At 39.6% G+C, this 26,820-nt stretch overlaps 1 protein-coding gene and 1 long non-coding RNA gene across 3 annotated transcripts; both read right to left on the reverse strand.

Annotated features, from left to right (window-relative positions):
- Positions 1-31: 31 nt before the first annotated feature.
- On the reverse strand, positions 32-26,820 carry RXYLT1 (ribitol xylosyltransferase 1). 2 transcript variants are annotated; one of them, XM_019454980.2, is made up of 6 exons: positions 26,519-26,820; positions 25,569-25,724; positions 21,122-21,224; positions 6,058-6,372; positions 3,430-3,600; positions 32-461 (listed from the first exon to the last, which is right to left on the reverse strand). In XM_019454980.2, the coding sequence occupies exons 1-6, from the start codon at positions 26,685-26,687 to the stop codon at positions 44-46; spliced, it is 1,332 nt and encodes a 443-aa protein (XP_019310525.1). In that variant the 5' UTR covers positions 26,688-26,820; the 3' UTR covers positions 32-43. The 2 variants fall into 2 exon arrangements, with proteins under 2 accessions (XP_019310525.1, XP_019310527.2); XM_019454982.2 differs by lacking the exons at positions 21,122-21,224; positions 25,569-25,724; positions 26,519-26,820 and adding an exon at positions 9,235-9,363.
- On the reverse strand, positions 15,432-16,516 carry LOC128774956 (uncharacterized). The gene is made up of 2 exons (XR_008419518.1): positions 16,063-16,516; positions 15,432-15,813 (listed from the first exon to the last, which is right to left on the reverse strand). It is a non-coding gene; the product is annotated as an uncharacterized LOC128774956 (long non-coding RNA).

Genomic DNA, 26,820 nt, shown 5'->3' on the forward strand with positions numbered 1-26,820 from the left:
ATTTAAAAAAAATCAGATCTTTGGTCAAAAAGATAATTCACAGTTACCCTTTATTATTCATTAAAAATGAACTTTCTAAAATATTAGTAAATCTCATTTTTAGCTCTGTTTTGAAGTGCTGATACCAGTGAAGTAACATTTTTCTTCTCTGAATCTTTTCTTGTAAAATTAGAGTTTTCTCTTTCTCTAAAATAGCAGGAAGTTCGTTCCAGTTCTTAATAAAGATAAAGGGAGCGTCCATGGACTTGAGTAGCTGCAGAGGAGCGTTATGGTTAATAGACGTATTTCCACAGCTGCCAGCTGTCATTATGTCTTCTACCACAGGAACAGAGCCATAGGAGCAAGCTTCATATATTCTGTAACATTCTGTGTTTACTCCTACTGGGCACAATGTGAGGTCACTCTGAAGCAAAGCATCTTGATAATTCTTAAGGCTTTCATTTGTTTCCTGAGGCTGCCACCTAAACAAATCAGAAAAACAACTGTAGTTTTCACTTTACTAAAGCAAGTCTTTTGTGAAAGCAAACGTCAGTTGTAAGAAATGGTAAACACATTTTAGAGATGACAGGCAGAAGAAATAGATAAAATCTTGCCCAAATAGATTGATTGAAAATATTTAAGAATGTGAAAAGTTTACAGCTGGTCATGTTTAAAATCTAGTAGTCACCTTGAAATTTCTGAATGAATGTGTATCCCGCCAATATTTTCTGTGTGCCAGGTCTCCTTTCCTTACCTCCCCTTTCAAAATTCTGCCTTTATGGAGCTCATATTCTAGGTCTAGTGGTGGAAATGGATAGTAATCAAGTCAGGTCAGTATCTTACTTAGATGTTAATTACGTACTATGAAGAAAAATAAAGCAGAGAAGTGAGGAGTGAGTTTCTGAGCCAGCAGCGTTGCAGATTTAAATGGGTAATCAGGGAGCATCTCATCTCAGGGGCCTCTAAGTACAGAGCTAGAGGTGAGGCAGCAAACCACGCAGATGTTGAAGGGGTGAATCTAGTGAAGTGCAAGCATAAAAGCCATGGGACAGCGCGTGCCTGGCAAGTTCAAGGACCAGCAAGGAGGCCAGGGTGGCTGACGCAGAGTGACTGAGGGGGAGAGGTGTAGAAGATGAAGTCAGAGCATCCCATCGAGCACGGTTGTGATCAGGGGTGGCTGACCTGACCCATGTTTTATCAGAATTAATCCGGCCCTTGTGGTGAGAACAGACTGTCCAGGGGCAAGGGTAGAAGCTGAGAGACCTGTCAGAAAGCTAGACCTTCTCTCCTGACTGCTCCCATCTTCTCAGTGAAATAAGCAATAGGGTCGGAAGGTAATGGTGACTGGGAAGGGAGAAGAAGGTACAAAACAGTCTTGTGGGAAAGGTGGAGAATACACAGACAAGGGAAATGTATGACTGCAGGGCACTTGAGAGTCAAGGTCATGTATTTAAAGCTAGGTCTACTGACACAATTCTGTGTGTGTGTGTGTGTGTGTGTATGTGTGTGTGCACGCATGTTGTGTGTGTTTGGCTGCCTGGTACAGGTATAGAGCAGATAGGAGAGCTGGATTTAACCACAGTTAGGGTTTGCTCCATTAGGGAACTAGGGAGTTGAATGTATACCAGTCACAGTTGACTATGAAATTTAAGTGGGGAAAAGAAGAAAGCAGAGATAAGGTGAGCAAAGGACAATGAAAAGGTAGCAGGAACAATGAATTATAAATCTCAGCCAAATTGTTGGAGTCAAATATTTACAGGGAGTGAGAGGGAATAACAGAAAATGGTGGTTACAGAGAGAGATGCTGGGACTTGAGATCACAGAGAAGACACAGTATGTGCTATGACAAGATCTAAGAAACGACCATGACACCGAATGGCCAAACCAAATGGAGAACCGGATCACTGGATAAAGGGGGTAAGAAAAAGGTGATGGAAGGGCCATCTGTATAGATTGGGCATCACCAAGAGTTATGTCAGAGTAACATCAGAGAGAGTGGGAGTGTGCCAGAACTAAACTCTTCAGAGACTGAAGGAGATAAACCCCAGGATCAGTAAATGATTTCAAAGAGGAAGAGCAATGAAAGGTTTTCTCTGCAGGCATGATATTTAAAATGGGAGATTTTAGGGAGGAAAAAGGGAGAATGGTCTGGAGGCAGCAATGAGAAGCAAGAAGGACACCCACTCCACCTCCTGGCTCAATGCTATGAGAGGAATTACAAGAAGAATTCTATTCCTACAATGAACTCTGATATTTTCCACTGCCTTTACTCATTCCTTTCCTGGTATGCTGTCCCTTGCGGCTCTTTACATCTGCGCTCTCTCTGCCTGCACTACCTTTCTCCTAAATAGACACGGGAGCTCCTCGCCCTGCACCTTCTTCAGGTCCATGTTTGCATGTAATCTTCACACTAGAGCTTTCTTTGGCCATTCTAGAACATCCGATGCTCTACTCCTAATTCCCAGTCCTTGCTACATCTCCCCTCTGCTCAACTCGTTTTACACAGCATTTATCATCTTCTGACACACAATATATTTTACTGGTTTGTCTCTTCAACAAACATGTGAGTTCTAGGCGGGCATGGACTTCTCACTGTTTTGTCCACTACTGTATCCTTCATGGCTAAGATAGTTTCTGGCATACAGCAGTTGCTTGAAAAATATTTGTTGACTGAATGGATATAGTATGGTTACACTAACAGTAGAATTGGGAGTTATGCTTTCAAAAAGAGAGTATCTATTACAATTAGTATATTTCTAGATCTGGAAGGACATTTTTTAGGCAGTTCTTCTCTGATTACTCTACACACAAAACCGCATTTATTTAAAAACAAAATGAGTAATTCCAAAGTTCCTTCCTTCACTCCATGAACATGTGTTTCATGACTACCATGTAAAAGATGGAAGAAAGTTAACCTATTAAATTCATCCATCCATCCATCCATCCATCCATCCATCCATCCATCCACCCACCCACCATCCATCCACTCCCCATTTATCCTTGGCCTACTTTGTGTAGGATCCTATGTTGGATCTGGAGATTCAAAGAATAGCATGTCCTGTCCTCCTGTCCTCAGGGTGGTGTCAGGTTCTGAAGATGAGAGGAGTACTTCATGCCAGTCTTGGAACACTGAATCTGGTCTGCTGAATATCTCAGGGATGAACCTAAGATCTTACTGGCACTCATAATGTCTTGTGTGTCAGGTCTAGCTAACAGACACTGTTGTGGAATCTTAAAAATTGACATCTGCATAGGACAGTTACTAGTATTCCTCTTCAGGATGGATGATAGAAACCCAGTTTCTACACAGCTTTAACTACCAATATCTCTTCTGCAGAAAGACTGGTATGAATGAAGTTAACAAAGTCTCCTTGGAAACCTGTGCTGCTACATAGAGCAACTCTCAGATCTGAGAACAAAGTGGGTGAATCAAGTAAACATAGAACTTACTGTTCTCTTGCTGAAACCCAACAAAGCTTAGCATTCCCATCTTGTTTCAAAATGTTTATTAGTGCTTGTCTGGATGAATTTTCATAAATGGTTCCTAAGAAATTACATAAGTAGGGCCTTTCATTATGCAGCATTGACCAGCTTGCCTCCACCACAGGAAAATTCCTATATCTACAAAAATAAGTACATAGGAGTTAACAACGTATGACGATCAGATTGGCAAATTATCATAACCTAACATCTTAGGTAGCATGAGGGTGCAGAGAGAAGAGATTTCAAATATGATCTTCTAAACTCCAAACTGTAATTTTCCAAGCTTACTTGGGAAAAGTCCCTTAATCTACTGACTTAAGAAAATAACCTCACATTGGAGTGTGGGACTCTTGATCTTGGGGTTGCAGGTTCAAGCCCCATGTGGGGTATAAGAGATTAAAAATAAAATCTTAAAAAAAATTTAAAAAGAAAATGCCCTCATGCTGGCACCTTTTACAAAATTGATATAGAGGTTAAGTGCATGAAGTGCTTTTGTTTTTTATATTCCTCAACTTCCATACGCTTGTAGTTATAAGGAAGGTTGAAATACCTTCAGAGTATAAATAATCTACATTCATAATGATCATGATTTAATGACTATTTTAGTTATATTTTTTGTCTCATTTTTATTATTTTGAGAGACAGAGCGAGCGAGCGCTGGGTAGGGGCGGAGAGAGAGGAAGAGAAAATCCTAAGCAGGCTCTGTGCTGTCAGTGCAGAGCCTGATGCGGGGCTCAATCTCACCAACCACAAGATCACAACCTGTGCGAAGTCGGTCGCTTAACTGACTGAGCCACCCGGGTGTCCCTTAATTACTGTTTTAGCCAGGTGATGGAAAGATTACAGAACACATACTGCTGTAGCAAAGAGCTCCAACTCCAAAGGCTTTTAAAGTAGATTACAAAGACAAACAAATGAAAAAGCCTTGCAGCCATGCAGGAGAGGCCTGTTGCAATCAGCCCATTCTTATGGGCATTTGGAATAGACACCAAATTGTGCACCTGCGCTACAACCTTACCATATTGCCATTTTGGGCCAGTTCACTTTTTGTTGTGGAGACTGTCCTGTACATTGTAGGATATTTCACACCATCACTGGCCTCTGTCCACCAGATACCATTGTCACCTCCCCCTTCCACTTGTAACAAGTCAAAATATCTCCAGACATTGCCAAATATTTCCTGGGGGGCAAAGGTGCATTGGGTTGGAAGTCACTGATCTATAAAAAAGTACTGGCCTAGTCCAACAATAACAGAATCACAAAGAGTTTCCATTCAATGTACGGAAACCGTATGAATAGCGCATGTAGTGTTACTGCAAAAGGGTAATTTTGTTTCAAAGCATTTTATAAGTATGAGCTCTACTCAAGGGATAGATTTTTCAAAGGGTCTTATACCCGGCTATACTTAATATAAATCTTTTGGTCTGGTTCTACCACAAACTTAGTTGAAATACTGCAGCATGGGCCAGGAAATAGGTCTTGTGAATATGCTTATCTGATGATATTTGTGTAGCCAACCAAGTAGCAGTTTAAGGTCACATTTGGTAACAAGCGATAGTAATGAACAATGAGTATCTAATTCAAAACGCATGTTGGTGAGATTTCTCCTACTTCATCCATTTGACAAGTATTTATTGTCTACTCTGTGCAGCCTTGGTTGGTTCCAGGCTCTGCTGGTAGTGTGAGCAAGAGACAAATCCCCTGCTCTTAGGAAGTTTATGCAGCAGTGCTTGATCTAAGTTTAACTTTACCTTAAAGTCAACTTGATTAAAAGCCCTCTATTAACAGAAAGATAAAAAATAAGCTTTCCATTTTATAAAGACTGTATAGACATCTTCAGAAGCCTTAGTTAGCTATTACTTAATTAACCCCTCTTATCATAGAAGAAATTTGTGCCAGTTCAAGCAGTCTCGGTGGCAGATCTGAGCACATTATGATCTTCTCAAACCCTCAAGATACCATATGCTCCTGATTTCATATTGTTTGTCAAGTAAAATTTTGTTTTTACTATAAATTATATAGATTCTGTAAGTTGTTTTAAGAAGGTCTGCCGTTCTCTGTTAAACAATTCACCGTCTTTTTTTTTTTTTTAATTTGAGAGCGAGAATGTGTGAACTGGGGAGAGGGGGAGACGAGCACAGGGAGAGGGAGGGAGAGAATCTTAAGCAGGTTCTACACACACAGCATGCAGCCTGACATGGGGCTTGATCCCATGCCCCTGGGATCATGTCCTGAGCAGAAATCAACAGTCAGACACTCAACCAACTGAGCCACCCAGCTGCCTCAGTTAAACATCTCTTTAGGGCACTACTGATAAACTTGAAAATTCATCCTATACATTTGGAGTTTTTAAACACAAAAAACCCCTAATAACTTATATGCTCTCCTTAAAACATGCTAAAATACTCTAAACAACATTATTATTATTATTACTGAAGCCTGAGACCAAACCAGATTTTTTTTCCATGGAAAAGATTGTACGTGGCTTCCCAGATGATTCCAGAACTATGTTTATTACAAATTTAAAGCACCGTTTTCCTGATTCAGAAATTCAGGTCTTAGGGTCTAGAAATATGTAATAATATTTGTACTTACGTTGCCACTCCTAAAGGCCACTGAAAGATATCCATGTCGTTAATCCAGGGGCTATCATATATTATGAAAAGCAGCTCCACAAAGCCTCCATTTCTTTTGAGGAACTGGCTTATCCATTCATTATGACAATGTTCGTTTCCAAGCAACACAACAGCAAGATGCTGGAGTTTCTGAGTTTGCACTAAATTTTGTGCATAAAGTAACCACTGGGTGGCATAAAAGACCTTCGCTTTTTCTCTTCCATTTAGGATGAGTACCACATTATTCACATCAACAGGAAAATACCCTGGGACTACAGCTGGGCCAGTGATGAAGCTGTTAAAAACAAACAACAAAACAAAAACAAGAGACAAAAAAAAAAAAAAAAAAACAGAACAAAAGTATTTGATGTCAGAAGTTTTATTTTTTTAACTATTTTTTGTTTTTACTTTAGACAGAGATGCGTGTGTGTGTGTGTGTGTGTGTGTGTGTGTGTGTGTGCATGTGCCCATGAGTGGGGGAGGCAGCAGAGGGCGAGGGAAAGGGGGAGGGAGGGAGGGAGAGAGAGAGAGAAAGAGAGAGAGAGAGAGAATATCCAAAGCAGGCTCCATGCACCGTGTGGGGCCCGACATGGGACTCATTACCATGACTCTGGGATCATGACCCGCTCCGAAATCAAGAGTTGGCTGCTCCATCAACTGAGCCACCCAAGTGCCCCTGATATCAGAAGTTTTAAATCATTTTATATAAAATCTACAATGAGATGTAACCTACATTCTTTCTAGAAACATAATTTCTCTAATACAAGTTTCTTTGAACATGTTTGAATGATAGAGCATGGCTGTCGATTAATGGGAAGCTTGGTTGTATGCAGATCAATCGCATATGATAATCAGAAATGTGGTGGCTTTGGGGGTGCCTGCCTGGCTCACTCAGTAGAACATGCAACTCTTGATCTCAGGGTCATGAGTTCAAGCCCCACAGGAATGGAGCCGTCATGAGTTCAAGCCCCACAGGAATGGAGCCTACTTAAAAAAAAAAGACAAAAAAAGAAAAAAAAATGTGGCAGCTTTGTTGTTTTTAACCACATTCAAAATAAGCACTGGCTAGAGTTTGAGTCGTTAAGCAAAGAAACACAGTTGAACAGTATCAAACTCCGTGTAGTTTACACTGGAAAGGTGTTTAGGTCAGTAGTTCCCATCCTCTTTAGGGTGTGAGTTGCCATTATGCCTTTATCTGAATGAATTGTAAGTGATGAACTGAGAAACGGATGCTGGTGTAAACATCCATGGAGGTTAAGTCTCAAAAACACGAGGTTAAGGGAAAAAGCAAGGTGCAGAATACCCACAGAATATGATATTTGTGTGCAAATTTGAAAGTATAATACAAAAATTATGTTTAAATTTTATAAGTATAAATATAAAAATCTGAATGGGAGGATACACACCAAATTCATTACAATGGTTGCTTCGGAGCAGGAAGAGAAAAGAAATGGGAACAGTACAAAGAAAGCTTCCCTTTTACTGGGAATATTTAATTCTTTTAAGAGGGAAGTTAAATATCTGAAGCAAATGGGAATTTTTTAGTTCTAAGGGTGATGGGTAAATGAGAATGTGCTCCTTAGCATAATAAAAAAGTAATAAAAGGAACAGACATGTTTCATAACTTACATTTTTATATTATGTGCTCCTTTAGAACAACCAACACTGAATTATTTTATTTTTTAAATTATTTATTTATTAAAAAAAATTTTTTTTTTAAATGTTTTATTTATTTTTGAGACAGGGAGAGACAGAGCATGAACAGGGTAGGGTCAGAGAGAGGGAGACATAGAATCTGAAGCAGGCTCCAGGCTCTGAGCTGTCAGCACAGAGCCCGACGCGGGGCTCGAACTCACGGACCGTGAGATCGTGACCTGAGCCGAAGTCGGCCGCCCAACCGACTGAGCCACCCAGGCGCCCCATAAATTATTTATTTTTTTAAAGGATGTGTCTGCTGTGGGTTATGTTTTTGTTTTTATTTTTCAAGCTCCACATGCTAGGTGTGGAGCCCAATGCAGGGCTTGAATTCACAACCCTGAGATCAAGATGTGAGTTGAGATTAAGAGTTAGATACTTAACTGACTGAGACACCCACGTGCCCTTGCCTCTAAATTATTTTAACCTAAGTGTTAAATACAAAAAATAGCTTTAAGCTATGTTAAAATTAGTCACAGTGGTCCTGGATTCTTTATAACCTGCTAAACCATATAACCTACTAGAGTCTTTATTTTTAAAAAGATTTTATTTTTTATTTTATTTTTTCCATTTGAGGGGGTAATTTATTTAAATTTTAATTAATTAACATACAGTGTAATATTGGTTTCAGGAGTAGAATTCAGTGATTCATCACTTACATACAACACCTGGTGATCATCACAAGTGCCCTCCTTAAAAACCATCCCCCATCTAGCCCATCTCCCACCTCCCTCCCTCCATCAGCCCTCAGTTTGTTCTCTATCATTAAGAGTCTCTCGTGGTTTGTTTCCCTCTCTTTTTTTTTCCCCCTTCCCATGTGTTCATCTGTTTTTTTTTTTTTTCTTAAATTCCACATGAGTGAAATCATATGGTATTTGTCTTTCTCTGACTTATTTTATTTAGTATAATACATTCTAGCTCCATCCATGTTGCAAACGGCAAGACTTCATTTTTTTTGGTGGCCATGATATATATATACATATACGTATATATATATATATATATATATATGTATATGTATATATACATATATATATGTGTATATATGTATATATACATATATATATATATACGTATATGTATATATATATATATATACACCACATCCTCTTTATCCATTCATCAGTTGATGGACGTTTGGGCTCTCTCCATAGTTTGGCTATTGTTGATAATGCTGCTTATAAACATTGGGGTGCAAGTGCCCCTTCGAATATGATTTTTTGTATCCTTTGAGTAAACACTGGATATTGCTGTACTGTAGGGTAGTTCTATTTTTGTTTCTTTGAGGAACCTCCATACTCTTCTCCAGAGTGGCTGCACCAGTTTGCATTCCCACCACCAGTTTAAGAAGGTTCCCCTTTCTTGGTATCCTTGCCAACACCTGTTGTTTCTTATGTTGCTAACTTTAGCCATTCTGACAGGTGTGAGGTGATATCTCATCATGATTTTCATTTGTATTTACCTAATGATGAGTGATGTTGAGCATCTTTTCATGTGTCTGTTGGCCATCTGGACGTCTTCTTTGTTAAAGTATCTGTTCATGTCTTCTGCCCATTTCTTGACTGGGTTGTTTTATTTTATTAAAAAATTTTAAATATTTATTTTTGAGAGAGAGAGAGACAGAGTGTGAGCTGGGGAAGGGGCAGAGAGAGGGAGACACAGAATCCGAAGCAGGGTCCAGGCTCTGAGCTGTCAGCACAGAGCCCGATGCGGAGCTCAAACCTACGAACTGTGAGATCATGACCTGAGTCGAAGCTGGTAGCTTAACTGACTGAGCCACCCAAGTGCCCCATCTTACTTTTAAAAAGGTTTTATTTTTAAGTAATCTCTACACTCAACATGGGGCTCAAACTTACAACCCTGAGATCATTAGTCACATGCTCTACTGACTGAGCCAGTCAGGCTCCCCATAACCTGATAGAGTCTTTAGTACAAATATGCTGAAATCCTGCTTTTATTGCTTACTATTGTTGGACAAAAAACCTAACATTTATTAAATGTCTTTTATATAGATGATAGGCATTTTGCATAGGTTGTCATTTAACCTTTATCAACTCTGCAGCACATTAATCCCCACTTTGCATTTGGGAAATCAGGCTTAAGTTACACAACTTGTAATGGCAACACTGAGTTGTAAGTTAAGACCTATCTACTTCAGAGGTTGTTTTCATGGCACTATGGTTAATAAATACTAGAGTTAGTAGATAATATTAAAAACCCAAGACCTAAATATATATTTTGTTTGTGTGTACGTATACTGTGTGGATTCTATGACTTTATTACACAATGACAGTAACCTACGAGAATGAGAACTGTGTTTTGTGTTGGACAGTACCTAGCATTGAGATGGCCAATGATTCAATGATTCTTTAGCAATTTAAGAGAATCTGCAAAATCTGCGAGGTAAAGAATACTTTAGGGATCATGATAATAGTTATGACAGGGTTAAAAATTTGTTATTGGTAGTATATGAACATTTAATTTCTCCTTTAGATTTATAGGGAGGCCTAATTCCTAGAGCACATGAAGTCTTCCAGTCTTGCTTTCCTACCCTAGGTCAGTTTTCCAAAGGAAGAAAAGGAAATTTTGAGAAAGGTTACATGACTTATATAAAGCTAGTAACACTAGATAGGCAATGGTAGAGATGGGCCTCAAGCTTAGTTATTTGACATTTAAGTACATATATATCATGTGCCCAAACTATTTTAAAGAATGTCACAGAGACTTCTGTACTATTTTTTTTAAAAAGACATAAAACATTTTACTAAGGATAGTATTGAACTTATCTAATATTTCATTTCAATTTCTAACTAGATAAGACTGTGTCTAAAAATGTTTTTATCAGGATAATTTATAATAAGAGTATCTAACAATACCAGGAGCCTTTATGCCCTGAGAGATAATATCTTTACCTGTCATTGCTCATCCTTGATATAACTGGTTTAAAGTATTATTTATAAGTTACAGGGGTGCCTGGGTGGCTTAGTTGATTAAATGTCCAACTTCAGCTCAGGTCGGGATCTCACGACTCATGGGTTTGAGCCCCCCTCAGGCTCTGTGCTGACAGCTCAGAGCCTGGAGCCTGTTTTGAATTCTGTGTCTCCCTCTCTCTCTGCCCCTCCCTCACTCATGCTCTGTCTCTCTCTTTCTTAAAAATAAACGTTAAAAAAAAAAAGCAATAGCATTGTTTAAAAGCACAATAAAATAAGTAAATTCAGTATTCAAATTTTGCAAGTTCATTTGTTTTTAAAATTACATCTTTCTTTTTTAAGATAGGTTTATAATTAAAAAAAACATTTATTAGTTTGGTTATTAATAACCAAACGGTTATTATAATAACTTGGAAAATTCAAAAGATGTTTCCATCACTCATAATTCTGTGCCCATAATTCCAAAAACAGGGTTAGACAGAATTTTGTCATGTCTACTTCCAGTTTTTTTCTATTTATAGTATTATGTAATTAAAACTGAAGTACAGATATAATACTGTTTCCTGCTGTTTCGCAGATTAACAACATACACTGAGTGAAAGCTCCATGACCAATATTGTATTAAGTGCTTTACAACCATTACCCTTTATCCTTACAATCCACTGTTTCTGACTAAATTAGTTCCACTCCCCACATGTAATCTCATTCTCCCATACACCCTTAAATCACAAACTTATCTGCCTCTCTGCCTTTGTTCATTACTTATATTTCCTGGAACACATTTCCACCTTTACCTTCCTCTTCTGATTCCCCTTTAATGTAAACTACTATAGCAATTTTATTCTGTATCACTTAATATAGCATTTAATATGTATTCTCATGTTAGTGTTTATTGAACTATAAAACACTGTGCAAGTGTTTTATCTATTACAATGTTATATAAATAAATAAATATATATCAATTGAAAAATGCTTTATACCTCAAAGCCATAACCTGCAAATAATACTTAAAAAAAATTTTTTTTTAATGTTTATTTAGTTTTGAGAGAGAAAAAGAGAGACAAAGTGTGAGCAGGGGTGGGTTAAAGAGAGAGGGAGACAGAATCCAAACCAGGCTCCAGGCTTTGAACTGTCAGCACAGAGCCCAACATGGGCCTTGAACCTATGAGCCATGAGATCATGACCTGAGCTAAAGTTGGGCGCTTAACTGGCTGAGCCACCCAGGTGCCCCAACGCTGTTGCTTTATTAACTACCAGCAGGACTGGCCTGCAAAAGGGTGGTGGATGCTCTGGGCCCAGGGTATGTGTAGGATGTGAGGAGGAGGTGAAGATTGAGGCTTCTTTGAAGGAAAGGGGGTGGTCTGAAGTCAGGCCCGAGAGCCCCTTGGATTTACTTCTAGAAATGGGTGGACCTTGCAAAGGAGTCATGACAAGCTACGGCCAGGCTGCCAATAAGGTTAACACATTCTTGGAGATTTAGCTGCCCATCAGAGTTGAGGTCCAGTTTCTTCATCGTGAGGTCAAGGACACCAGGGTCCTCTGAGTGCTTTGTGAAGGCAGCCAGTTCTGTATTCAGAAAGCTCAGGGACTCTGTCTTGGAGAGTGTGCAGTTGTTAATAAGCTCCTTTCCAGGATACTTCTGGAAAACAAGAGACTCGATACACCACTCAGTCCCCGTAAGGCTGGACATCTTTTGCCTTGTCTGTGTGGAGCCAATGCAGAGGCGGTGACACGGGCACTGCCACAAGTTGATTTTTTTATCTTCAAGTAATCTCTACACCCAACATGGGGCTCGAACACAGAACCCTGAGATCAAGAGTCGCACGCTCTTCAGACTGAGCCAGTGAGGTGCCCCTGGGTGCTGACTATTTTAAATAAGTTAAAAACCTTAAGCCAAACAGAAACAGATAAAGACAGAAGACATTTTATAATTTAGCCAGAAAAGGTAAACTATATTTACCTAGCTTATAAAAATTTCAGTAACTCATCATGTTTTGGGCCTTTCTATCACAAAGGTCTCCAATAACTAGAAATATGCCATATCTGTATAGGAAGAAACCAAAAGATAACTTTGCACAGTATTAACTTAGATGGACATTGCAAAACTTTTGTTCATATGTCATTAACTTGGGAGCTTACAGTAAGTGTTTTAGTACCTGGTTTTAGTTGTAAGTTAAAATAAAATAGTACAGTAAGCTGTGCTCAAATGTCACTCTCATGTGAAAGGAATACTTCTAATTTTATTGACTCACATAAACTAACGAAATGAGGTCTGATTCACTTGGGGCTCATTGGACTAGTCTTGGAATCTCCACAGCTCTCTTTTGCAGAGTGCTCTTATGTTCCAGCAGCAGGAACGTGGCTCTCATGCTCTGACTAATCGGCTTTCCAGACCTCGAGGTCATGTTTAGGTAATGGTGTGAGCCACAGGGTCAATGATGGGGAGCTGAGGTGTAAATTTGAGGTTCCTAAACTTTCCTCATTCCCAGCACTTTCAGTGTTTCAGTAATTTTTTTTAGCCAAAAGAAATGAGTAATGGTTCAGTATGGTAAGTCATTAAGTCCAGGGGTGCCTGGGTGGCTCAGCTGGTTAAGCGTCTGACTTTAGATTTTGGCTCAGGTCATGATTTCATGGTTCCTGGGATGGAGCCCCACATTGGGCTCTGCACTGACAGTGAGGAGCCTGCTTAGGATTCTCTCTCTCCCTCTCACTCTGTCCCTCCCCTTCTCTCTCTCTCTAATAAGTACACTTAAAAAAGTCATTAAATCCAAACTACTTAGTATTTGTGTCCTAACTGCCCAAAAGTCACTTAGAAAAATAACAGGCACACACTGAAAGAAAAAAAACTCCTATTTCATTCTTAACTAACCACAAATACCTTATAATGAGATGGATGTGTGCACCTGTTGACGACTACACACCTTTGCAAACTTTTGAGTCAGAATGGACACTGCCACTATCACTCCCTGTCCCACATTGATTTTTGCACAGTACTTGAATTTTAGCACAGCAACCATGGAAAACCCAGCTCCACAAAGATATGACATCACTGAAATAAATGTAGGGGGATCTAATGTTGAAACTGTGAATTACTCCGAGCCAGTAGTTTGCATGGTGTCTGACAGATATGAAGTATAACCGTATTTCCCACAAATATTTAAAATATTTTGTGGTGCTGGGGTGCCTGGCTGGCTCAGTCGGTGGAGCATGTGACTCTTGATCTCTGGGTTGTGAGTCTGAGCCCCACATTGGGTGTTGAGATTATTTAAAAATAAAATCTTTAAAAATATATATTTTATGGTGCCCCAGGGTGCCTCCGTACACAGTCTTGGAAACACAGACCTGGGTAAAGAAACTTCAGGGGTAAAAGAAAAATCCTATAAGATTCAAATAGTTTTGTGTGTGTTGGGAGGTGTGTTAGTCAAATTGCTGTGGGTTGAGAGCGAGTGAGAAGTGAGGAATTGGGCATACTGAATGCAGACGCTCTTGAAAGTTTGGATGAGAAGGTGGGAAAGCAATAGTGAGTGAAAGATTAAAGATGAATGAGAGAGCAAGGTCTGGGAAGGAGCAGAAGGGAAGCACATGTGGAGGGAATTAACCTTGAACCAGGAAGTCTCAGAGCTAGGGAAAGACATAAGGTTAGGTGAGGGGTCAGATGGAGATCAGAAGGTGAATGTTAGAGAATATAATCATGGATACACTCAATTTTCTTGAGGAAATAGGAGGCAGGGTTGTCTGTTGAGAAACAGGGAGTCAAGCAGGTGCTGTGCAGTGAGCTGGAGAGGAGTGGACAGACCTGCTCCTATTCCTGTATTTGCTATTTTGATCGCACACCAGCTATCCTGTCATGCAGGCTAGAAACGAGGGGATTGTCAGATTTGCTTCTTGCTCTCATCCTCACATCTAATAATCCCTAAATTCTGATAGTTGGGCCCCAAAATATTTCTCAAACTTGTCCCTGGCTCCAACTGCGCCAGCATATTCTTATTTCACCCCTTACTTATATATCTGTTGGTCTGTTGGATACTTATAGTCTCCTAACTGGTCTGCCTGCACCCAGTTGTCTCCTTGAAATCATTTTTCCACATGGCTACTAGAGAAATCTACACCAAAAACATACACGACAATACCACTATCTTGTCTAATCATCTTCAGTTGCTTTCACTGCCCAAGAGTAAAGTCCAAGAGTCTTAACGTGGCACACATGAGGTCCACCATGATCTGCCCCTTGCCCTGAACTCCCAATCTCAGGTACCCCACGCCATCATGATGCCCCAGGGGTTCTGAATGGTCTACAATTCCATGACCAAAATGGCTATTTATCAGTTTTTAGTCTCTGATGTTGCCTCTGTGGGAATATAATCTCTCCTCTCACTGCTTTGCTAAATCCTACTAATCTCTGAAGACTCAGCTCAGCGGTCACCTCCTCTGGGAGGTCTTTCTTGATAGGCATCATACCCCCAACTCTACAACTCTACTTAGACTGGGTTAGTTGCCTTCTTCTGTATTTCCCTACCTACTAACACGATAGAGTATTCACATCCTTATCAATATGCTTTATATGGAGTATGGAAATTATTTACGTATTTGTTTCAACCACTAGTCTGTGAACTCCCTGGGGCCAGAGAAAAGTATTTTGTTCACTTTGAAATCCTTAGAGCCTAGTATGAACAAGTAGTATAGGCCTCGGTAGATGCTGGATGAATAAGCATAATTCTCTCTCAGGGAGTTATTTGCCCTACCAATTTATTTAAATTCTCTTGCTGCATGTAAAGTATGAATCAAGTTACAAAAGTTCAATTTAATCATAACTTTCCAGCTATACATTTATTATATAAAGTAGGACTTATTTATGAGATATTATAGTATATTCACGCGTGATGAAAAGTACATTTTCATTTTCTAAGGTTATTAGTCAAGCAACAATCATAAAATTCCATTAACTGAAGAACAAGCATATTTAAAGAGCTCATAGACAGAATTTTTAGAACAGTGATTTACTCTTCTACATTTCTTAGCATATATTTAATAGTCAGGACTTATAATTTCCAATATTTTTTCTCTTCTCCTTGGCTTAGTTAAAATATCTCCTCCCAGCAAGTACTTTCTTTCTTTCTTTTTTTTTTTAATTTTTTTTTTTTAACGTTTATTTATTTTTGAGACAGAGAGAGACAGAGCATGAACGGGGGAGAGTCAGAGAGAGGGAGAAGCAGAATCCGAAACAGGCTCCAGGCTCTGAGCTGTCAGCACAGAGCTTGACGCGGGGCTCGAACTCACGGACCGCGAGATCATGACCCGAGCTGAAGTCGGCCGCCCAACCGACTGAGCCACCCAGGCGCCCCCCAGCAAGTACTTTCAACATGTAGAAAGGCCAGAGAAATCATTCAAATTTTGAGTTTTAAGCTGAGTATGAACCGAATATATTTTTTAGAATCCAATGTAATTATTATTGTTTCATTTTTTCTAAATTCAACAAGTACTACTGAACTAACACTATATACACACCACTATGATATTAATAGAATTATAGATAAGACTACTAATTTGCCAGCTATGAGTCTGGCAAATGCCAGAATAAGTAAAAAATTAAGTAAAATAAGTAAATAAGATACGAATCAGTACAGGGGTCCCTGGGTTGTTCAGTCAGCTAAGTGACTGAGTGTTGGTTTCAGCTCAAGTCATGATCTCACGGTTTGTGACCCAGAGCCCCATGTCAGACTCTGTGCTGATGGTGCAGAGCCTGCTTGGGATTCTCTCTCTTTTCTTTCTGTTCCTCCCCGGCTTGTTCTCTCTCTCAAAATAGATAAACACCAAACAAAAAAAACAAAAAAAAAAAAAAAGAAAGAAAAAAAAAGAACAGGGGTGCCTGTGTGGCTCGGTCAGTTAAGTGTCTGCCTCTTGGTTTTGCCTCAGGTCATGATCTCACAGTTCTGTGGGTTCGAGTCCCCCATCAGGCTCTGTGCTGCTGGTGTAGAGGCTGCTTGGGATTCTCTCTCTTCTACTCTGTCTCTCTCAAAATAAATAAATAAACTTAAAAGAATTGTAAGTGCTGGGGCACCTGGGTGGCTCAGTTGGTTTAACTTTCAACTCTTGATTTCGGCTCAGGTCATGATCCCAGGGTCGTGGGATTGAGTCCTGTGTCAGGCTCCATGCTAGAGCCTGCCTGGGATTCTCTCTCTCTCCCTCTGCCCCTCACTCCCACTCTCTCTAAAACAAAAACAAAAACAAAAAGAAAAACGTGCACAAGATGGGGTGCCTGGCTCAGTCGGTGGAGCACGTGACTCTTGATCTCCTGGTTGTGAGTTTGAGCCCCACACTAGGTGGAGAGATTACTTAAAAAATAAAATCTTAGAAAAAAAAAAAAAAAGAATACACAAGCTGTACTGTCCACACGTCTCTTAGGCACTGAATTTTATATCAATTTTGATTAATAAACAGTTTTTAAAATTTTGGTTTTACGAACTAGGTATACTGAATTCATGAGCGGCCTTTACATTTGAATAGCTGCTGCAATTCACCCTGCTTTTGTGGTCGGCATTACCATCATGACTCCATACCTTGCCAATTCAACGTTTGTGATGGAATAGTCCCACTCTCATTCTCGCATGGCTAGAGTGGGAGAATGCGAATTATGAAAGATTGACTACATTGTCTTTGTTTACCAGTGAGAATGTTATCTGAAACCCTCACTGATCTATGGTCCAGTGTTTGACTTAAAGGTAGTCCCAGTAACCATTAATATTACGTATAAAGCTTTCACTTACGTAGATGGTAGCCACACTTGTGGTGAGCACAGCATAACATACAGAGTGTTGAATCACAGTGTGGTACACCTGAAACTAAGGTAACACTGTGTGCCGACCATACTAAAAAAAAATTGAATCATATACTTAAAATGGGTGAATTTTTTAAATATCTTATTTATTTTTTATTTTTGTAAAAAAAAATTTTTTTTTAGTGTTTATTTATTTTTGAGGGAGAGATACAGAGTGCAAGTGGGGGAGGGGCAGAGAGAGAGAGAGGGGGACACAGAATCTGAAGCAGGCTCCAGGCTGTGAGCTCTCAGCACAGAGCCCAACACAGCACTTGAACTCACAAACTGTGAGATCATGACCTGAGCTGAAGTTGGATGATTAACCGACTGAGCCACCCAGGCACCCCTAAATCTTATTTATTTTTTTAGAAACCTCTATGCTCAACATGTGACTCAAACTCGACTCTGAGATCAAGAGTTCCACACTCCTCTGACTTAGCCAGTCAGGTGCCCCCAAATGGGTGAATTTTATGAAATGCAAATTAAAACTTAGTAGTTTTAAAAATCCTCTTTTAAAAGAAGGTTTCACTCATTGTGATGAGTAGTGAGCTCCCTAACTTCTTATACTAGTAATGTCTAGAAATTCTAAAAATAGAATCAGACATATTTATTCTATCATGATCTTTAGAAATAAGTTCAACTTTTTCTTTTTTTCCCCAACTTTTCCTTTCCTTTCTCTTTCCTTTTCTTTTCTTTCTTTTCAACTACGCTTCATGTCCAGGGCAGAGCCCCAACGTGCTGCTTGAACTCACGACCCTGACGTCAAGATCTGAGCTGAGATCAAGAGTCAGACGCTTAACCAACTGAGTCACCCAGGCACTCCATTGTTTTCAGCTTTTTCCTAAGTAGCAGATGCTCATTGAAAATACCATAATTGAGCCCTGATGACAATAAATTAAGTAATTTAGCATCTAGCCTTCATTTTATCAAATGGATAGTCATTTATATATCTTATATAATGGCTGCACATGGATATTATAGGGTCTTGAATGCAGTCTTTTAAGGATGAGCAAAGGCCATGATGAACAGAGGTAAGATTCCTCCTAAGAAATTAAAAATGAAGTTGCCTCATGAAACGAAACTGTAAATCAATCTATGATAGCTATGAGTAGAGACAGGCAAAGTTTCTTCAAGAGACAGATTGAGTCCCAGGCTGGCTTGTAACCTAATTGAAGGTATTAATATAAAGAATGTATCTTTATATGTATCATGTGAAGGAACATGAAGGTGAGATAATATTCAATACTGGAAACACAGAGAAGGAACTGAAAGGTAGGGAGACGTTGCAGTACCTATTTAAGTAATAGTAAAAATAATAAAACTAGTAACAACACAAGACTTCTTTAGTGATTACTATGTGCCAGATACTGTTCTAAGCACTCTATATCTGTTAATGTTTAAGCTTCAAAATAATCCTGTGAAATAGAAACTATTATTTGCCATATTTTAAATTTATGGAAATCCAGGCAGAGAGGTTAAGAGATTTACCCAAGTTCAGACAGCTAATAAGAGATAAAGCGGGGGGCGCCTGGGTGGCTCAGGTAAGCAGCTGACTCTTGATTTTGGCTCAGGTCATAATCCCAGTCATGGGATTGAGCCTTGTCAGGCTCTGTGCTGATAGTACGGAGCCTGCTTGGGATTCTCCCTCTCCGTCTCTATCTGCCTCTGCCCGGCTAGCATGCTCTCTCTCTCAAAACAAGTAAATAAACACTAAAAAATAAAGAGGTAAAGCTGGAATTGGAACTCAGATATTTTGGCTGCAGTACATGCTCTTTTTTCTTTAATTTTGTTTTGTTTTGTTTCAGAGAGAGAGAGAGAGAGAGAGCATGTGCACAAGTGGGGGTGAGGCAGAGAGAGAGAAGAGGAGAGACAGAATTCCAGGCAGTCTCTGCCCCATGGACATTGCGGTGGGGTGGGGGTGGGGGGGCGTTGCTCAAACTCACAAACTGAACTGAAATCAGAGTTGGATGCTTAATAGACTGAGCGACCCAGGCGCCCCCGCAGTGTGCAGAATTTCATCAGGCTGACTCAAAAATTCAGTTTACCATAAGTGTATTCATATCCTGAGCACAGACCACATGTGTTATTGATTCATGGTGAACAGAGTCATTTCTTCCCTCTGAAACAGAGACCTGTAGTACTACATGTAGTTAAACCCCATATCTTGATTCCATATTTAATCAAACAACCCTCATATAAATTGGGTATTACTTATAGTCCGTCTTTACTTTTCAAGAATGACTACTTTGAAAAGATACATGAAATGAAATTGTTTTCCAAGTGTGTATAAAGTCAACAGAGAATGAAAGGAGCAGTGAAAATGCAAATGAAATTGAGATTAACTATAGCTTTTCTTCTTGATTTCTGTGGGAAATAAACGGAATGCTAATACAAACCTGAATCTTTGGTTGGCATTTTTCCCCCTAATAGTACAATTTTTATATGGAATAAGCATTTAAAAATAATTATTTTTATTTTTTATTTCAATAAGAAAGCAAAATCTAATAGAAAATAGCACTCTTTCATATAGCAAAATGATCACATTTTTCCTAAATCAAACAATCTTAATTCTACCTGTTTAAAAATCTTTAGGGGGTGCTTGGGTGGCTCATTGGTTATGGGTCTGACTCTTGGTTTCAGCTCAGGTCATGATCTCACAGTTCATGGGTTTGAACCCTATGTTGGGCTCCACGTTGACAGTATGGGGCCTGTTTGAGATTCTCTCTCTCTCCTTCTCTCTCTGCCCCTCCGCCACTCATGCTCCCACTCTCTCTCTCTTTCAAAATAAATAAATAAACTTAAAAAAATCTTTAGAAAATATGGAATCATAGATAAAAATTTTATGCAATCTAAAAAAAGATTTCTTAGTATTTCATTAAAATGGTAATCTATACAAATTAAATCATGATAGAACTCATATACAAATACATTTTTATAAAATTTTCAAAGCTCATAACAACAGCTTTGATACTACTTGAGCATTATAAATTTTTTTTTAATGTTTATTTATTTTTGAGAGAGAGAGAGACACACACCCAGAGGTAAGCAGGGGAGGGGCAGAAAGAGAGGGAGAGACAGAATCCAAAGCAGGCTCCAGGCTCTGAGCTGTCAGCACAGAGCCAGACATGGGGCTCAAACTCACAAACCATGAGATCATGACCTGAGCTGAAGTCAGATGCTTAACCGACTGAGCTACTCAGGCACGCCCACTAATTGAGTATTATAAAAATATGTGAACATGACTATTATATGAAAAGAGAAAAATGAGAATATTTTTAAGTTTACATATTATTCCTTCAAGATATGGAATGTTAAATGCTTATCAACAATCAAATGTTACAAAATTTGGAGCATGAGCTTTCCCATATAATCAGCAATGTTTCAATAAAAATGAAACAGACAAAATTTTAAAAAGGAAGCATTTTGTAAAACGTCCAGATAAGCTTTAACTACAAATATATATTCATGAGTTTACTTCTCTATTCTTCACAAGTTGAAGGGAAAAACTGTCTCTATAAATTTTCCTCTTATTTTATTTTTCTTCTAGTATTTACATAAAACATTGCACAGAAATACAACAAAGGTTAATGTTGCACAGTTAATACCTGTAATGTGTTCTTCCTACAACTGAATTTCCTTCTCTCCACTGAGCAGTCACATCAGTGGGATCAAGTAAGCCTTCAAAAATATGCTCCCAGAGATACAAACCTGGTAATTAAAAAAAACAAAAACAAACCCATTTACTGTCTGGTTTACTCTGGTGTGTGAGATGAGTTTATGCTCTGCTCATTTACATAAATTTGAGCAAGAAACCAGATTTTATTCCTCTTTGGTCCCTTCGTAGGCAGTTCTACCAGGCAATAGCTCAAAATCATCAATATGGCAGTTAATGTGTGAGAGACAGAATTCAGAGGTTGACAGTGTGACATGTGGCAAAATGTGGGTTATAATGAGGACAACAATCTTCTTACCCTAAATTTGAGAAACCCCTAATTATCACTGGACTTTTACTACCTGCTTTATCCTGAAATGTGTTATAATATAAGTTACTATATGATTAGAACAGTTTCTAGTTTCTATATCATAACAAACTAGGGGGATTCACGATTTTGTGCCAAACACAACCAGAGAGGCTCAGGTATGCATGTATACAGTCACTACATCCAGGAGATAGTAACCCCTCCTCACTGGAACACACATTCCTCACCACACGATGCCCTCAGCAGACAAATGCCATTGTATCATTCTCCTTACGGCAGCCCCTGGTATTTTACCATGATCTCACCTGAATGAAAGCTCTGAGAGGAGAGGAAAGCAGTGTCACCCAATGAAGTAACCTGGGAGCCCTGGTTTACTTACACTGACAGATGTGTAAGAATGCCCCGGGGAACTAGAGGACATACACAAAATAACCGTGTTTCAATACCTAGCCAATCAGATACAGCTTTCCAAAAGTGGTAGCCAAATAATGCCTCCCTGTCCACCCAGTATGTCCTAAGATGTGATCTCTAGAATCTATGAATATGTTATCTTACATGGCAAAAGAGACTTTCTATATGTGATTAAGGATGCTGAGGCAGGGAGATTATCCCGGGTTATTTGGATGGGCCCTATATAGCAAAGGGTCCTCACAAACAGGAGGCAAGAGTGTCAGAGTAAGGGAAGGAGGTCTGAAATGGAAGTAGAGGTCAGAGTGATACGGAGCCATGAGCCAAGGAATTTGGGTAACCTCAAGAAGCTGCAAAAGTCAAGGAAACAGATCCTCCTTGAAAGCCTCTAAGAGGAATACAGCCTTGTGGACACATTTTAGTCTTCTACCCTCAAAAATGTAAGATTCTAAGTTTACGGTGACTATAGTTAATAATACTGTTTTGTATATTTGAAAGTTTCCAAGAGAGTAGATCTTAGAAGTTCTCATCGCAAGAAAAAGAAAGTACACGTATGTGTGATGATGGATACTAACTAGACTTATGTTGATAACTTCACAATATGTAAATATATCAAATCATTATGTCGTACACCTGAAACTAATATAATGTTAAATGTCAATTATTTCTTAATTAAAAAAAATGAGAAATTTGTGTTGTATAAGCCACTCAATTTTTGGTAACTGGTTATGGCAGCTATAGGAAACCACAGATTATGATACCTGGGAATGGAATGCTACTGTAACAAATACTTAAAAATCTGCAAGTGGTTTGGAATTGGGTAATGGGGAGAGGCTGGAAGAATTTTGAGGAGCAGGACTTAAAAATGCCTAGATGAGAAGGGTGCCTGGATGGCTCAGTTAGGCATCCAACTCTTGGTTTCATCTCAGGTCATGATTTCATGGCTTGTGAGTTCAAGTCCCACGTTGGGCTCTGTGCTGACAGCGTGGAGCCTGCTTGGGATTCTCTCTCCTTTCTCTGCCTCTTCCCTGCCTGTTCACTCTCTCTCAAATAATAAATTAAAAAAAAATGGCTAGATAAGATTGCCTTGGACAGGTTATAGGTAGAAGTATGGGTGTTAGTGACTCAGCTAGTGAGAACTCACATGAAAAAGTATAGTAGAAAAGAACCCCTATGTTGGTTTTTATAACTATCTGAGCAGACTGTTGGTAGAAATATGCATGTTAAAAGTGCTGCTGCTGAGGGCTCAGAAGGAAATGAGGAACATCCTATTAGAAACTGAAGAAAAGGGGATCCTGGTTATATTAGCACCAGAAAGCTTAGCTGAATTGTGTCCAGAAGTTATATGGAAAGTGGAATGTATAAATAAATGATAAACTTGGATATTTAGCTGAAAAGATTTCCAAGTAGTATTGAAGCTGTGGCCTGGTTTCTTCTTGCTGATTATAGTAAATGTGAGAGGAAAGAGTGATTGAGGGAAAAACTGTAAAGCAAGGAGCCAGGACTTGATGATTTGGGAAATTCTCAGTCTATTCAATTGCAAAAGAGGTGGAAAACTAGGAGATTCACTGTCAGGAAGGCATGCTCTGGAAAAAAGGCCAAGGATGTAGGTGAATATCTTTTTTGCTAGTGCCTAAGAAGGGATAAAAAGGTTAAAATATTCAATCACATAGAGGGCTCTTTGAGGATATTAGGTGTGTCATTTATGGATCTCCTCAGCCATCTCAGTAGAAGGCAGAAATAGAGATGGGATTACCCAGGAAAGACCTGTGGAGGAGCTCTTGTGTAATGGAGTGACATACATGGGAGACCCACAAAGACTTGAGAATGCTGTATCAGCAGAAACACTGCTAGCTTGGATTAGAGGGGACACAGAAATGTTGAAATGAAAGAAGGGTGTTGGACTCCCAAAATCCTATCAGCAGGCTGAAAAAAACCATTGAGCTGCAAGCATATGCTACCATTCATGAAAAAGAAAGGATGGCTCTACAGAGGTAGAGCCAAAAGACTAGAAGCAACTTTGAGCCACAGATTATTCTCAGGCCTTAAAACCTAATGATTTGCCTGGTTGGATTTAAGAATTGCTTGGACCATGACTTCATTTTCCTCCTTTTTTTTTTTTTTTTAACTTTTTTTTTTTTTTTTTTTTAATGTTTACTTATTTTTGAGAGTGAGAGAGATAGAGTGTGAGTGGGGCACAGTCAGAGACGGAGGAAGACACAGAATCTGAAGCTGGCTCCAGGCTCTGAGCTGTCAGCAGACAGCCAGACGCGGGGCTTGAACTCACAGACTGTGAGAGTATGACCTGAGCTGAAGTTGGTCACTCAACACCCAACTGCCAGGTTGGGTGCCCCCGGGGGCCCAGGTGCCCCCCTCCTTTTTGAATAGGAATGGAATTACAATCCTTTATGCCTGGGAAATAGGTTGATGAAAAGTAGTGTTTGATAAAAACTCAGCTGGCCACTTTGTGCTTATTGAATTGAAAAGAGAAAAGTCCAGGGGTGCCTGGGTGGCTCAGTAGGGTAAGCATATGACTCTTGATCTCAGCTCAGGTCATGATCTCATGGTTCATGAGTTCAAGCTCCGACTGAGGCTCTGGACTGACAGCACAAAGCTTGCTTGGGATTCTGTCTCTCCCTCTCTCTGCCCTTCCCCTGCTCTCTCTCTTTCTTGCTCCCTCTTTCAAAATAAATAAATAAACTTAAAAAAAAAAAAAACAGAGAAAAGTCTAAAAACATGAAAACCTGTTAAGATATAGATTTAATTTAAAAACTAGAATGGGGAAGTGGTAATTTACAGAAAAATTAATATTAGAGATTTTATAAAGAAAAAATTGCTAGAATTTGATTGGAGCTTGGGAGGTCAGGGGTGATCTTCAAGGATGTATATTTGGATGCAAGGGCGAATGAATTTATGAAACGCTAAAGGCAAAAGCATCATTCTCCAATTACTTTCTTCCGATCTGGCCCTCTCTATCCATATCCCTTACTGTACATAAATCCAACTTATGTTTAAAGGTCCAGTAAAGTTTCTTTTAATTCACTAAATTCTTTCTGACTCTTGTAACTCTGAGGATCCCATTCTTTAATTGAGTGTAATATATAACTTGGAACACTAGACTCTTATGATACTCAGAGCAAAAATACTTTTGTGGGCATTCAAGTTTACTCAACTATATACCATATCCCCATTTTACATATGTATAATGAACACAGACATATTAAAGGCTCTGAGATTGTCCTGCAATAAAGAACCTTGTTTAACTTTGTTCAGTTCAGTGTTTCCCAAACTTGTTTGGCCATCAAGTACAGAGGCCACATCTTATACTTGTGCATCAAGTATCCCATAAACACATAGATTCATGAAAATTCAGAGGACATGGGCATTTCTACATAATAATGCTTACATTCTACTTTGTGTCCACAAATAAATCTGTACTCTGCTAGAGACCAACAATAGGATGTTTGTGTATGTGTGTTTATATTTACACAGATATTGTTTAACAGAAAGGAGGAATATTAAGTAAAAAAAAAAAAAAAGCACCATGACGCCTTAATTAACAAATGATGACATATCCTAAATGTATTAAGATAAATTAATTTAATATTAATAAAGTCCATTTTAGGATTCTTTTCACATGTCTTAGCTCTATACATTAACTTACCAATGGCAGCTTTGCCCCAGATTTGTACATGGAAGTCTGTTTTCCCTTTTGTGGATTTATTTAATATTTGAAGACTAGTTTTAAATCTGTGTTGTTGCTCATTTTTTTCATCTCCTTCCCAAGGATTCCATTCTTCACTTCCCAAAGTAGATTGTTCTGTGTTTTAAAAAGAGTGACAGTGTTATCAGTAAGGTAGAGCAGTCTTGTAGATAAATTCAAGCCATTTAAATTAGATGTTAGGGAGTGCTCAAAGTAACTGAATTTGAACTGGTTAAACACATACAATTAAAAAAAAAGGAAGTCAAAATTTAATTTTTATTAAATCTTTATTCTGAAAGATCTTAGAATGTAAACAGGAGACACAAACTTCTCTCTCCCAAATGAAACCTACAATAACTGGATAGCACGTATCAAGCTACAAGTTTACCTTTTGCAATTCTTTATAGGTTGTATATACACACGTATCCTACACATAAAAACTTGACTTCGGAATGTAAAGTGTCCAACAGTTTTAGACACTATTGTGCAAAATTCTGGAAAAAGGGAGAGAGAAATCTGAGTCGGAATCTGACATAGGTCAAAACACAGGACAGAAGATCACAATTTGGAGGCAAAACGCCCAGGCCTTCCCAAGTCACTGCATGATTAGAAAAGGCTCTTTGTTTCAATGAGGAAATAGAGGTCTTAAACCCAGCTGCATCTCCAAGAACTGGGCGACCAGCCACGCCTTGCGTACTCCAGACGTGCTATACAGGAGTGCGCCCCTGCCAGCTTTGGGGGTGGGCAGTGAGGATGGCGTGCGAGATTCGGGCGAGGACTGAGGCACCCGCACACGCCTCAAGCCCGAGCTCACGGCAGGCAACCGAGGGCGAGAGGAGGCGAGAGGCACCCGGGAGCCCGCGGGCACTCCCGGACCCGAGCGCCAGGTCTGCGGCCACCCAGTGTCCTACCTCGGCCGCGCCTCTCCCGCGCCGGGGCCACCCACTTCCTTAGGCCCCGAGAAGACGCGGCCGGCGCCCGGCGGCGGCGCCCGAAGAAGACGTGGTAGGCGGCGTAGAGGGAGAAGAGGCAGTACAGGGCGATGAGAAACGAGCAGAGCCGCTTCCGCGTCAGCCGCATCCCACTCGGGCTTCCCGTCGGCCACCGCCACCCGGGAGCCGGGCGGGAGAAGAAGCCGCACTCAGCGCCCGGGCTCCGGCCACTTCAGGTGCAGGCCCAAGCCGGGGCGGAGCGACTTACCAGAATCGGACTC

The sequence above is a fragment of the Panthera pardus genome, unplaced genomic scaffold (assembly GCF_024362965.1).
Source record: "Panthera pardus isolate Hobbes unplaced genomic scaffold, ASM2436296v1 HiC_scaffold_6, whole genome shotgun sequence".
In the NCBI taxonomy this organism is placed as follows: domain Eukaryota; kingdom Metazoa; phylum Chordata; class Mammalia; order Carnivora; family Felidae; genus Panthera; species Panthera pardus.

Excerpts from the sequence above, each read along its gene's own strand:
- RXYLT1 (XM_019454980.2), bottom strand. The coding sequence starts at position 26,687 with ATGCGGCTGACGCGGAAGCGGCTCTGCTCGTTTCTCATCGCCCTGTAC. Across the intron at positions 25,725-26,518 it reads GCGGGAGAGGCGCGGCCGAG|AACAATCTACTTTGGGAAGT; the intron begins GTAGGACACTGG and ends TTTAAAACACAG. Across the intron at positions 3,601-6,057 it reads TGGCCTTTAGGAGTGGCAAC|ATATAGGAATTTTCCTGTGG; the intron begins GTAAGTACAAAT and ends TTATTTTTGTAG.